Below are 14,008 nucleotides of genomic sequence, written 5' to 3'. Positions count from 1 at the left end.
CGAGGAAAAGGTTTGCAAACGGCGAATCGTAAGATCATATGGCGAAGGGGGTGAGTGCGCTATACTGGCTCACACCGCAAGAGGCGCTTAAATCGCACCTTGACAATTCTTCTTACGTCGCCCCAAACACTGGGCCAGTTTTTGAGCCAAGTGCTGCTCGAGTGTTGTCTTCTTCCTACTACTCCGTGGATTCTTTGTTCCTCATTTCACGTTTCATAGACCTTCCTCGACAGAACAAGGAGCCTTATTGGCCTCCTTCTTTCAAGGCAGGTCTCGAGCTTCCTTGAGGAAACCTTCGGCACTGCGATTAGCTGTTTCGTTTCACGTAGCCAACGTTTGCGTTTGCGCTTGGTGTCCATGCACTTATGACCCGTGTGACGCAGGATCACAGCCAGTCTACAGGTTAATCTCTTTGAGGTTATACACTCTCATAAACCGACGCAACATGGAGACTAGAGGTAAGGAGTCCGAACGCAGTGCTAGCCAAATGGTCGGTGAAAGTGATGAACGATCCGCTGATTGTAACCGCCTGGCAGCGCTACCACTGTGAGCTCCGTCAGCGCGGTGATTTTGAATCGTCGATCCTCACGTATGTATCCTATTCGTAACCAGGTGCTGGTATCGCTTGCGGATACAACCCGAACTACAAGATCTTTCATCACTTTCACGAACCACTTTTCGACGATTCCGCCATAAGCGTTCGGACTCCTTTACTCTAGTCTCCATGCGATGCAACTTGACAATGAGAGTCAAGCGGTTTAAGTTAGATTTAAATATAGCCGAGTGGCGCTTCGATCAGCAGTTTCACCACCATAAGCAATCACATATCCCTAAATACGTCTTCCTTCTGGAAGGGAGAGCCAAGTTGTGACTATGAAACGAGGACGCTTCTGAGATTCGAGGAAGCCTTCATCAAGGCGTCCTTTATTCTTGAGATAAGGAGAGACTATGAATACGGGCAGCCCTCTGACACACGCTGCTAAAAGTGGTTCGCAAAATGTCCCTCGATTTTGCCGCCAATCTCCACCACTAGTGGCGCTAGTAGTTGTCTGAAATGCTTGCACGCGGTCAGCGAGCGTGTCAAGAGTTTACTAGCGCCACGTAGAGGAATTAAAAAACGGGGACAAAACGCGTACAATTTTTTAGTATACGAACAGTGGTGAGCGTCAGGGGGCTGAATACGGGTATTGGAGCATGTATAGTATATTATATGCTCTAATGTAAGCCGTGATGCCGACCCATGATGCCGACAATAAGCCAAGTGGCCAAAATTCGAACTACGTAACTATCCGGCCATTTTCGTAAACGAAACGAAAGTGGCTGGCGTCCGTTGACAAACGTTGATGCAACGATACAGACTTCACACGGGTATAAATCCGTTTCAATCGCCAGTTTTTTCGTGAGCTAGTGAGATTTTAGTGTCGATTATCGGAACATAAGTGTCAAAATGTCGATCGGGGTGCCAATTAAAGTACTTCACGAAGCCGAAGGTCACACTATAACCTGTGAAACTAACACCGGCGAGGTTTACCGCGGAAAGTTAATAGAAGCCGAAGACAACATGAACTGTCAAATGCAAAACCTGACCGTCACTTATCGCGATGGACGCGTAGGCCAGCTAGAGAACGTTTACATTAGGGGCTCAAAAATAAGGTTCCTTATATTACCGGATATGTTGAAAAATGCCCCGATGTTCAAAAGACCCGGTGGCAAAGGCGCCGGCACTGCGGGCAGAGGAAAGTCTGCAATACTACGGGCACAAGGTTTGTTTTTTCACACAAATACAAATAGATCTGGAATCTTTCAGTTTTTCATCAAAATCGAAGTCCGTAAACATGTTTTGGCCTACTGAAAAATTTATTTCAGCAATGTGGAATGCAATCCGATTCGAATTCATATTTCTGTTTGACTGGCAATGTTTCAAAGACTCATTTTTCTAACAAGTTTTACACTTTTATGCATCGATATTCTTTTTCCAACGCAAATTATCACTGAATATATCTATTTTTAGCACGGGGCAGGGGACGAGGTCAAAACCAGAGAGGCAGAGGCACGGGTTCGGCCCCTTGGTTGAATCAGCAAAACCAACCAGGAGGTTCACAACCTGGAAGAGGAAGAGGATAAATGTTATAAGGATCATTTTTGTTTATCATTATATCTAGTGCACTAAAGTTTATTTAGTTCATACTTTTATAAGGGATGTAAAAAATAATTCCATGTAAACGTAAATTGAAACCAAACATGCCTGTGACAATATGTGTAGGCAGTGATCACTTATGATAATAACAATGTAAATTAATAAGTATTCAAAAATTTAATGTCATTGTGTTTACTCCCTTAGGACTTTGAACAAGAAAACAGACCTGGTGGAGAATACAACTGTCTTGCTGTATTGTGGTTTTCATTCATATTCCATTGTAACATCCCGTCTAATTGTAAGTCTCAACCAGAGGTACATGGGCAAATGCGAGCATTATTATGAATTTTCTTCTACATTAATTATCTTAAGATCTGAATGAAATATTAAGATAAGAGGAAAGATTGTTGAAAGAATCTTTAACTATGTTATTTGCGACAACGATTGTCAACACAAAAGAGAATATCTACTACGTTATAAAAATGCATCTGGGAGGTCTGAATAACACAAGCTATGATATCAAGAAAGGTTTGATTATTGTGAATTGATATTTCATTCCCTACAGAGATAGAAAAAATTCGTCTGAAGTAGTTTCAAAAACAATTTACATCTAGAGTGCATATAAATAGATTTTTGTCAGAAAAGTGCAGCAGATATTCAACAATTACATTTGTGCATTATAACTATTATAGTGTAAGAATTTTCGAATGTTTATTATAAGTTGTATGAATCTAAAGTTCCTAATTACGTACTAATTAGACACTTCATTAAGAAATTGAATGCTCATGATATTTTTAATTCAAGCGGGAACCTCCAAAACAAAAAATCCACGAAGGACGATAGATTTAGAAAAACTGATACACTGGAATCAAACGATAATTAGAGGCTAAAATTGAGTGCAAGGTTATGGACATGTATGTATCTTTCTGTTTCAACTTGTGAATCGTAGTGTCTTGCAGAAATCTGGCAGCGCTGCCGATTTGAAAAATCTTATTATATACAGGAATAACATGCAAGTAGATGCTCTCAAAATTGTACTTATTCGAATTAAGTGCCAGGTTGTACCTGGGGATTTATGTTTCTTGAAAATCACCGACTCATGTGAACGTTACATAAAACAAATTGATTTTAGAAAAAAGCTCACGTATTCTGTTGCGAAAAATATCCTGAAAAGTCTAGGTATTTGTCAAGTATGACTATCGCAGATCATTTGTTACATTGCTATTATATGTTTTCATTTGAAATTTATATGGATTATACAAATGCAACAAATAATCGGCCTATTTTTTTGGCGGTTCCAGTTTGATAAAGTTCAGCTTCCGTTCCAATGGCCCAGTAAATATATTGTTTCGTTGGTATTCACTATCATTGGCGCAAATAACATTGCCAGGGATTTCGTAACTGTTGTTTACTCTTTTCATAACTTGCGATTCAAACCGACTTGCAAAACGGTAAAATTTTCCGTCCTAGGGTGGTTGGTAAAATCGGCAAATCAAAGTTTCAAGTTCTAACAAAGTTGCACAGAGAGCGCTGAAACCCTCTTTCGAGCTGAACGACTTCCCCTTCCACTTTGGATTTGTGGGACAGTAGAGTGAATTTCGCAGCTCATGAAACATCAGAGTGCTAGCGAAACTAGCGAGCTGTTAGCTATTTATCGAACGAAATGTTGTCAGTAGAAGACGCGATAGATTTCATACGCTTAGATATGTAAGAAAATATCAAATGAATAGGTGAAAATTGTCCAGAGAGAGAGAGAGAGAGAGAGAGCGACAGAGATTGTGAGAATAGCGATTTATCTGGTTGAAAACTCTAAACGGGAACGACGGCAGTCGAGCGGTGAAGAATAAGAAAAAAAAAAAACGTACGACGTGGTAAAATGGTGCACATAAATAATTCCGGCAAAAACAAAGAGGTAAGCGTTGTCGAATATATTTCACTTCATTTTATCACTGCTCTTTGATCTGCGCAAGAATATCGTATCAAAATTCGCTACTCAAGTCTGAGTCAGGATTATTCTGATCGTTCCATGTTATTCAAATACGGAACGAACCGCAATTCATAGAATATGATGTGAAATAATTTCTTACCGGTTGTCAGCCGGGCATTGAGACTACTTATTACCCTCCACGAAAAATATTATTGATTTATTCGGTTCGATTAACTCAGCACTAATGATTGTGTAAATCGCATTTGAAATTGTTGATTTTGTATTAGAATTGCACAGAGAAGAAAAGAAAGCGATTCACATTACGTTTTTAAACAACCTATGAGGGAAGCCTCTCTTTCCAAAAGTCGTTCACCCCGATTATTGCCCGGCTTATTGTTGGCTGAGCCTCGTAATTATTCATGTATTTTTTTAACTCCCCTTCCGTCTACCCAAAAAAAAAAATTTTTTCTTCCACTTTGCTCTAACTTGCGTTTATTCCTTTTATCGAGACATCCCGATGCATTTTATATTCATTGTTCATCTTTTCAAAAGACAATGATTAACGTATTGAACAATCAGATGGTTCTTTCCTGCTTCACTTACCAGGTTGAAAATAATACTCATACGCACAGAGTATAAAAAAAGTGCTTAACTGTGATGGCTTCATATTTCTTGTGGCTTTTATTTCTTTCTCTTTGTAGTGGCATGAATTCTAATTTAACAATTTACGAGCTTGACATTAGTAGGGTCAATACAGCTACGCAATTTCAGGAAAAACCTATGTTTCGTAAATTTGGGATTTTCTGAAATTGTAAAAATTGCAATAAAGTGAGGTTCGATCAACTTGCAAACTCAACTGCTTCAAAGTTGTTTTGAAATAGCGAAATAGTGACTTTCATCCAATGTTTCACGGTGTTAACGTTACTAACTTTAATCTAGTGATGATTCTACATCTTGCACTAGATAAGAATAATCACGTGACAATAAGAATCAAAAGAACTTGAATATTCTATGTAACGGTCACCGATACCTAATTAATGGTAAACTAAAACGAGTTTTAAGAATTTTAACCTTTCGTTCTTGCTGTCCCAAATTTGTTTTTTAGTCCTATAAAATGAAGTTCCTCTAAATGAAATGATTACTCGATGACTGACCCTATTCTTATTTTCCCTATAAATAACGAAAAATGCGATTCGTGTCAACGTTTGTATAAACACATGATTGTGTGTTCTCTGAAAGTTTACGATCGTTTAAGAATATTAAAATATTTTTCATTTTTAGCGCTCTGTGAAGGTCGGTAACCAAAAGAAGTTCCTGCTAGGTTTTAACACTACCATGAGCGACTTAAAGGCCTATTAAGAGCATGTTTGAATGATAAGTGGTTTTATAAATTGGTTAAACAGCCAACGGACAATAAGTAAAATGATAAGATGAGGTACAGCGTGTGAATTTAAGCATACTTGTTTCCATTCATATGTATGTCTGCTATGACTGAGGTAATTTATTCATCTTTGCCAATGTATTTCTAACAATTCTTCGATCTTCAGGCTCCAAGTTTTTGGCAAATTGCCTAGTCGGTTGTATGAAATGTAAAAATTTGAAACATTTGGCTGGAAAGAGATCAATATATCAGCCAATTATATTTTACATCTTTCGTAAATCAGGACAACAGAAACTAAGTTTCATTAATTAGAAATATTGTTATTACTTCCTTAACGACCAATGATTGAGAAGAAAAAATAAACTGATGAATTTTAAGCCATGTTATCCGCACCAATGATAGTGAACTCCAATGAAAAAACCTTCCCCACTGCATGACAGAAATTAATCTGAGCAAATTCAAATAACACAGCTAAGATTTAAACAATTTCAGAAAAGATTTCGTAATTAGGATCTTAAAAAATATCAAACCCTGGCTTGTTTTATCCGATTCTAATGTTTTTGTTTTTACTGTAGAGATCTCCAGAGATTACCTGAAAAATTTTTTTAAAACTACATGTCTTTGCTGTTGGTAAAAATTAATTTTTCATCGATAAAGTATAAGACTGCTGTTATCAAAGAAATTTGTGCATTACAACTATACTATAATATGAGATTTCTTGAGTGTTTTCGGATAATTGGTAGAGGTATGTTTGATTAGTCCCTAATCATTTTGCCATTGTAAGTATAAAAGGTTTTCTCACATTTTTGATATTTTAGCTTATGTTATCCGAATATGCTACGATTCATTTCTATAATTACATAAATACCATTGTTGGGAATTTTTCAAACAATTTTTTTTCTCCTTTGTTGATTTTGGATTCCAGTGGTGGGGTCTGTTTGTCCTCAATCGTGCAACAATAACAATGGTATCAGTTGCTTAGTTTAGAAAACAATGGTATCTGCAGTGTAATCTTTCACCTTGGCTTGACAAGATTAACAACTCCAGAGGTACACTACAGTACCTTTTATTAACTCGGTGATACTACAATCAATCAATCAAAGTATTTCATTCGAACAATCAATAATCCAAGGTAGTTTAACTTCGTGTATTATAACTAAAATGGAATCTTTGTGACATTCTAAAACCAGATACAATTGACTAGAGCCTCGCAATCAATTTAGACACTAATTACGTGACGACTTCAATGTCAGTCATACCAATTTGTGTGATATTCAACCACTTCTAACATCCGTTTTGCTTCACGAGCTGTGACTTTATGTATCATCGCCATTGCTGATACTATATATTCTGAGTCAATGAAAAATAATAACAAAAGGTGCAATGACAACGAGTTACGTGACAAGTTTAGTGATATTAGCGACGTTATTTCAACTGCTCTCATGTTACTGCTGTTTTATTATTACAGAGATAACAACTTCCAATAAAGTTTACTCTGTCATGTGCCTACATCATCTACATCTATACTATGTTACGCAAATATTTTCAATATAAACACAGAATAGCAAAAAAAACCATCTCTGTTCCTCGGGATATTTCATCTATTCTTGTCAAAGTGATAAGCTCTGTATAAAATTTTCATGCAATATAAAACAGGTAGTGAACAAGCAGTGAGTCTAATACTGGAAACAAAAATACGCAACAGAAGAATATTACGCGTCTTCCTCTAACGGTGCAAGGAAATGTTGTACGCTTGTGTTTTATGTTCTTTGTAATGTTGCATATCTTGGGTGGGTTTTCCGTTTCATTGAAGATTAATGAGCATAATATGTGTAAAAGTTTGAGAGTATTTTAAGGTGGAAGATTTTCAAGCTTTATTCGGTCTCGCTTGTACTGCAATTGTTTGTCTCGTCATTTCACCACTGATTTTTGTTCGCCATACTACATTAAATAAGAATTTTGTTTTATATTACTTATTTCCATTATTATCGTAGAGTGTTGAATATTAACTTTGTAATTTGGAATATATCAGTGTTTCGCTATACTAACTTTAATAACTTTAGCTTTGTATAAAATGACAAAAGTAAAAACTTTGCAACAAAAGAATTCGATTTAAACTTTGGTATTTCTCTTGCAACTAGAGTCGCAATTCGTAAAAAATACTCATTATTTTGAAAACTTATATTTATTAATTCATTGTTTGGATTTTCATTTCTCTACTAGTCAAAAAAATTTATCCAGACGAACGGCAAATTTTGTTTGGAAAACCTGGGATCGTTATCAATCACGGAATTTACTACAGACAATAATTAAAACTGGGCAACTTAAATAAGAAAGCGAGACAAAGATTGATCAGCATTGCGCTTTCACTGCGCAATCACATGTAATATGCTATATCATGTTCCTTTACTTTCTATACACTTTCGATGATTTTAAAGAAGAAAATTTTACTAACCTCTCGATTTCTTCTAATTCAGATTCACAATAAATTCGGGGACATGTCACTCCTACTTGCTTCAACTGTCGGTTCGTTGGGAGTCGCTGTCGGCTCCGTCGCTGTTTTAGAGCCTGGAGATAAGATCAGCTTCAGACGCGGCGCCTGTCTGTCCGCTTTGGGATTCATATTTTTTCTCTCGCTGTTCGACTTCCTCAATCACATGGCACTGAGAACCCGCACTGGTTCTCGCATCAGGAAGAAGTACCATCTGACGTCACCCGATGTGTTAGAGATATCTAACAAGTTAGTATATTAATAATTCCTCCATTCCATTCTTGGTGAAAATAATTCTTATGGAAATTTCTCAGAATTATACCATGATTTCAGACAGTTAAGCAGAAATATGATTGAATAAATCTGATAATGTTTTAGCAATTTCAAGAAAGTCCAGAGTACTCTAAAAAACTCATATTCTCTCTGATCGTTATTTTTTACCGAAAATGTAAAAAACCCGCAAGTTTGCAAATTTCTGACTATTTCTTATCATTACCGAGCTCTGAAAATAATTCAAATTCATTCCAAATTTCTTTTCATATTCACATTCTGAAAAACTTGGGAGTTTTTGTTCTGCTCACTATTTCTGACTGTTTCTCACTAAGTCAAGTTAGACTTGAAAATTGGATCGATTTTTAGGGAAATTTTGCATTGGTCTTAGAAATCTGAAGAATCTGAATCCTAGCGTTTATTTGTATTTTCTGACGATATGGAACATTAGAATTGGTTTTAATAAAAATTAGAATATTTCTAGAAAATACCAGCTGATCACTTCTCTAAAAAATCTGGAAAACCCAGAAATGTCAGGGGCTATTGTTTGGCATGGAAAACTCAGGAAAAGTATAGTTTTCAATTCGATATTTTAATTCTGTTATTCATAATTTTAATATTAATCAATGTTCAAGAAATATCAAGGTTTTTCATAAACCTGCTGAAACTAATTTTCGACAAAAGTCTTAAAAGTAATTAGAACTTGTCTTAGAAATTGTTTAAAAGACTTGTGATACTGTCAGAAATTCAGATTCTGAGTAAGTTTATAGAAATTCGTTCTACGAAGAAAAGGTGTGTTTGAATTTCATAATCATCGGTGTCCTTTTTTCTCTTTGCAGAGTCGTCTCCGCCGTTCAAGCTGCGCTGAGTTGTGTAACGGGTTCTATAGTCTGCATGTGGTCTTGCACAAGATCATTCCTTCACGCGTCTCATTTCATGAGTGAAGCATATGCTTGGTTCGGAGCTTCCTACTTCTTCTACGATATTTGGTCGATGTACCGAGTGCACGCCAGCATATCAGAGCACAAAAAAGACCAAAAATCTGATGCTGGTCACATAGTAAATGTTCGACTTTATCTCAAGGAACAACCAGTCATTGTAATGCATCATCTGTTCATCGGCAGCTTTGGATTTTTGATCATAGTTGTGAGTTCGTCGTGGCCCTAATTTCAGTCTGATCGATTCAACAACGTGTTGGGACAAAATTCAGCATTCTCTTTTTTTAATTTCAGTACTTACGCGGGGGTCTAGGTGACTGCATCTTTGGCTTTGTTTATCTCATGGAACTCAGTACACCCTTTGTCTCCATGCGAGGAATACTAAGTAGACTTAAGGTCAGTGATGTGTATTTTTCCTTACAATTTTATAAAGCTTTAAGCCTAAGTTTGTGTACTATAATCATTTTATTACTTCAGATGAAATCCACTCAATTATACGTGACCAACGGACTGATTATGATAGGGACCTTCTTCATATGTAGAGTGGCGATGTTTCCGTATCTTTGCTACTTGTACAGCGAACTGGTTGGTTTGCCTTACTTTGAGGTGAGTTTTATGTGAACCTTAATCTCAATCTTCTACAAAATTATTTATAGAAATCTTTACAAATTCACCCAAAATGTGAATTTCTCAGTCTCTCAATTCTCAAAATTTTTACGAATGTTTCGAAAGATCTCAAATTCTATGCCAAAAATTTATTTCAATTGTTTCATAAAAATCTCTTAATTTTTCTGAGAAATACATCCCAGTTTTCTCTAACGCAACGTATGATTAGAAAATACACAGATATACCGGAACTTGGTGTTTTTCAGATTTGTGATATGAAATACATCTTTGAAAAATATAAGTTTTATTTAAAAATTGGTCTGGTTTCATTTCTAATTTGACTTGACTTAGAAATAGTCAGAAAGACGAAAACTCACAGTTTTTTCGATTGAAGGTCAGGAAGATTCTGAGTTGTTCCTGGAAAGAAATTCGATTTTTATCTCGAACGCGACGAAGTCAGAAGTCAGAAACTCGGGAGTTTTTATGGTTTTCAGTAGAAAATGAAGTTTCGAAAAATTATTAGTTCTCCCTGGAACCTCTCTAGAATTTATTGAATTGCCTCAGATATTATCAGAATAATTAAAACTTTTCCAGAAATATGAAGTTTTTTTTCACCTGTGAATATAGTCAGAAAATTGACTGATTAGAAACTGAATTACACATTTTCTATTACAGGCAATAATGGCTCTGCCTCGTGGCTGTAAGATCAGCATTGCGATATTATTGCTGCCGCAGATGTATTGGTTTGTTTTAATGGTATTGGGAGCCATAAAGGTTTTCAGTCTAAAAACAAATAAACAGCAGAATGGCAATACTAGTTTGAACAGCAGCTGTGGTAATAACAAGAGTATAAAACGACTCAACGGTAAATTGCACAGCTGATCTAAATGTAAGATCAAGTTCCTCCACTCGTGTTGAGTAAGTAAGTCACCTAAATCATGTTTTAGGCAATTAATACGATATTCGTATATAGTCGGAAAGTATTAGGCGATGTTATCGATTTTCGTGTAAATTATTGTAATATTAACCAGGCTTTATTGTTATTATTACTATTATTACTATTATTATTATCATTATCATCATTATTATCAACATCTTTCAATGTGATATACACATGATTCTTTTATCGTAATCAGTAACTAACCATATTACTTGATTTACAATGAATTCGACTTGAATTTACGAGTCATTTACAAGAAATCACCCACCCCTAATAAGCTTTATATGTCAAATAACACGTAGTTAAATATCTGTCTTTAACGAACTTAAGAAGGAAATTTTGAGGTAAACGAGAGATCAAAAAAAGATTGAAGATTTTTGTCATCTGTCTGGAGTATATGTGTATGTTATTCTTGCATCAAAGTGTAAAATGTATATTCATAAAAAATACGGTTCATACACACGACACTATTTATTTTTCAGTAGTAATGTATTTAGCTATCGCTAATTGATATGGTCAATAAGTTTCTCAAGGCTTATTGTTCATCCTTGATTTTATACCTACTTCTTTGCACTAACTATACTAAGATGATGCAATGCACCATTCAAATGTTACGACTCATCGAATTATTTATTCAAATAATGTATTTATACTCGTGTTTAAATTTTGATCTGGCAATCGATGAGTAAAAGTTGTATATTTCACCAATTGTTTCTAACGTAATAGACTGAAAATTTTGTTCCTATGCTGAATTGCTAAAGAATTTAATAAGCGATGTAATATCGTCTTTGAATTTTTTATGTTTACATTAGAAATATTTAGCAGCAGAAGAACACAGGTCTCTTAATTTTTTTTTTTTTTAATTGATGTGTGTGTTGCCATTTACCGCTTTCGATGAATACTCTACTATATTTGATAGTTTACTGTGCTGTTGGATCATACAAAATATTAAATTTGAACCCTTTTTAATTGAGCTAAGTTTTAGTCAATGTCATTTTGATGCAAAGAATCACGTTGACAAATCGGTCTTTTAATCTTAAATATCGTCTAGGTGTAATACTGAGGAACGTGGAAAATATTTCCATTCAAAGATCTTTGAAAATTTCGATGAATTTTGTCTGCTAATATCATATTCACACGAAGATGAGATTTTGTGTAATTTTATTTGGTATATTCTTAGATCTCACAATACAAATCTAAATGTGTCTTATATTTCATTACAAATCCTACAATTCGGAATTTCACTTTTCTCTAAGCCGGACATTTCTACGTTAATATGATATCCACTTATATTATACTATATACTATATTTTTTTGCGAAACTCATTTTTGGAAATGAGGGATTTGGTATAATATATTTTTAGAAGAAAAATGGTAGAAAGTGACTGATAGAGCTTTTACATAAGAGTTTACCGAGCTTCATGGGTATGATAAATTCGAACCAGCGTATTACATATTATTAAAACTTGTTGATTAATGTTTATTTCTACATATAAAAGCACAAACTTTATTACCGACAATGTGTAGTCCCAGTCCACTGTGTGTAAACATTCATATTTTTGAATTGCTTGAACATTTTCTTCAGCTTTCTGGTGCCATGCAGCAAATATACTTCTGGTATATATTTATTATTATTGTATACAAATAATGTATACAGATGAAATCTTCAAATAAACTAATTGAATCATGTGATTTGCAAATTGTAATTAATACTGAAATATCGGGAAAATGAAACATGTAGTAGTGATTGTATGAATTAGTTACAATGATATTTCTTTTTTCAAAATTTTTATTAATAAGTGTTCCGATGTAACAAAGATATGTCAAAATGTTAGCTGAGATCAGGATTCAACGATTTGGCAGCAATCAATGTAATACGCATAATTATATCTTCCAAGAGCTTGAATTAAATAACGCCACGATTCTCTCAGCTCTTTGAAGTCTACTTAAGGAGTAGGATCTGATAAGGCTCTTTTTCGCGCATTACAACATGTAAAATATACTGACTGCCGTGGTGATACAGCACAAATCATAATGCTATAACCTATATTTAATGCATATAGCGCACATTAAAATTTCCTAGACTGAAGCCATGATTTTGGAATATCCTTGGCCAATTTACAAAATAGAGAAATACCAAATTCAAATCAGATGTGTAATATGTAAAGGAAATCGATCGACTGAGATTATAAACCATATAGAGAGATATAATGTACTAACAATTTGATATTATTTAAATTAAATATTTACCTGGATCTAATCTTGATATCCGAAACATCCGTATATTTACTTATTTAGTCGTTGTCTAGTCATGCCATTATTATTATTATTATGAAACTGTGTGTAGTATAATATAATAAATATCTAATTTAAGTACATAACAAGCATTTGAATACGTACATAGTTCTATATGCATAGAAATAAAAATCAATACAATGTTTTGAAATAATCATGTTACAGCTAATAAATAGTATATGAAGTGTTGAAATTTGAATTGTAATAATATTAATCATGATAGAATATTATAACAGTTCTATAATAATCGTTTGGCTATGCAACAGCAGAGTGCTGGAATTTTTCGTTCGATATTTCAATTCAGACAAGATTATAATAAAATAATCTTAACTTCAATCACTTGACAACAGTTACTATTAGTATATTTATACTTTATCTGACAAAATTTTTAACTGATTCGATCGCAATATGAAGGAAATCATTATGTATATGATTAATGAGTAGCCAAATCAGGGTCTCAATTATTTTATTTCAGTGATCTTTATTAAACTCCTGAGACAAATTAATGAATGTTATATCAGTATATGGTTGATATAATGTATCCAATAAAGGCGCTCGTGAGCAATTGCACAGCCACCAGCCCAATGAATAATAGTATTGCAACATAATCCATCTTAATATTTGGATTTGCAGATTCGAAATTTGGTTCGCTAGGATGAATTCTTAGGGTATTCGGCCGAAAAGTCCGTATGATGTTCTCTTCCATTCTAGTTTTTTACCTGTATATATATGATAATCATTATGGTATATTACTTTCACAGAACTAGGTGCATGAGTTGTCAAACGTCGTTTAAAATTCTCATTATAATGTTCACCAAATTCAATCTTGTGTAGCTTCTTTTACAATATAAACTATCAATTGAGGCTCAGATACAGGCTTCAATATTTATATGTATATCTATTATTACGAGGTTATTTGAAGAAATTCCATAACACAAAAACATTTGCAGGTATCCCAGCAACAACTTTATGGGGTTGAATACATTTCTTTGACCAATGGTGCTGCATTTGGTTGTCAAGCGT

At 34.5% G+C, this 14,008-nt stretch overlaps 2 protein-coding genes across 7 annotated transcripts; both read left to right on the top strand.

The window, feature by feature from the left end:
- The first annotated feature begins 1,198 nt into the window (after positions 1-1,198).
- LOC124298896 (small nuclear ribonucleoprotein Sm D3) lies at positions 1,199-3,119 on the top strand. 2 transcript variants are annotated; one of them, XM_046751514.1, is made up of 3 exons: positions 1,199-1,763; positions 2,012-2,126; positions 2,342-3,119. In XM_046751514.1, the coding sequence occupies exons 1-2, from the start codon at positions 1,448-1,450 to the stop codon at positions 2,122-2,124; spliced, it is 429 nt and encodes a 142-aa protein (XP_046607470.1). In that variant the 5' UTR covers positions 1,199-1,447; the 3' UTR covers positions 2,125-2,126; positions 2,342-3,119. The 2 variants fall into 2 exon arrangements, with proteins under 2 accessions (XP_046607470.1, XP_046607468.1); XM_046751512.1 differs by having other exon boundaries at positions 1,206-1,763; positions 2,012-3,119.
- Positions 3,120-3,708: 589 nt separating this feature from the next.
- Positions 3,709-13,178, top strand: LOC124298894 (TLC domain-containing protein 3A). Of its 5 annotated transcripts, none has more exons than XM_046751510.1 (8): positions 3,711-4,049; positions 5,346-5,357; positions 7,669-7,828; positions 7,923-8,185; positions 9,046-9,352; positions 9,439-9,540; positions 9,622-9,750; positions 10,426-13,178. In XM_046751510.1, the coding sequence occupies exons 4-8, from the start codon at positions 7,944-7,946 to the stop codon at positions 10,630-10,632; spliced, it is 987 nt and encodes a 328-aa protein (XP_046607466.1). In that variant the 5' UTR covers positions 3,711-4,049; positions 5,346-5,357; positions 7,669-7,828; positions 7,923-7,943; the 3' UTR covers positions 10,633-13,178. The 5 variants fall into 5 exon arrangements, with proteins under 5 accessions (XP_046607462.1, XP_046607466.1, XP_046607465.1 ...); XM_046751509.1 differs by having other exon boundaries at positions 5,346-5,499; XM_046751507.1 differs by having other exon boundaries at positions 5,346-5,560.
- The last annotated feature ends 830 nt before the right edge of the window (positions 13,179-14,008 follow it).

Source organism: Neodiprion virginianus, chromosome 2 (genome assembly GCF_021901495.1).
Source record: "Neodiprion virginianus isolate iyNeoVirg1 chromosome 2, iyNeoVirg1.1, whole genome shotgun sequence".
NCBI lineage: Eukaryota > Metazoa > Arthropoda > Insecta > Hymenoptera > Diprionidae > Neodiprion > Neodiprion virginianus.
Note: the sequence above shows the minus strand (reverse complement) of the source record. Positions and strands in the feature narration are given on the sequence as shown.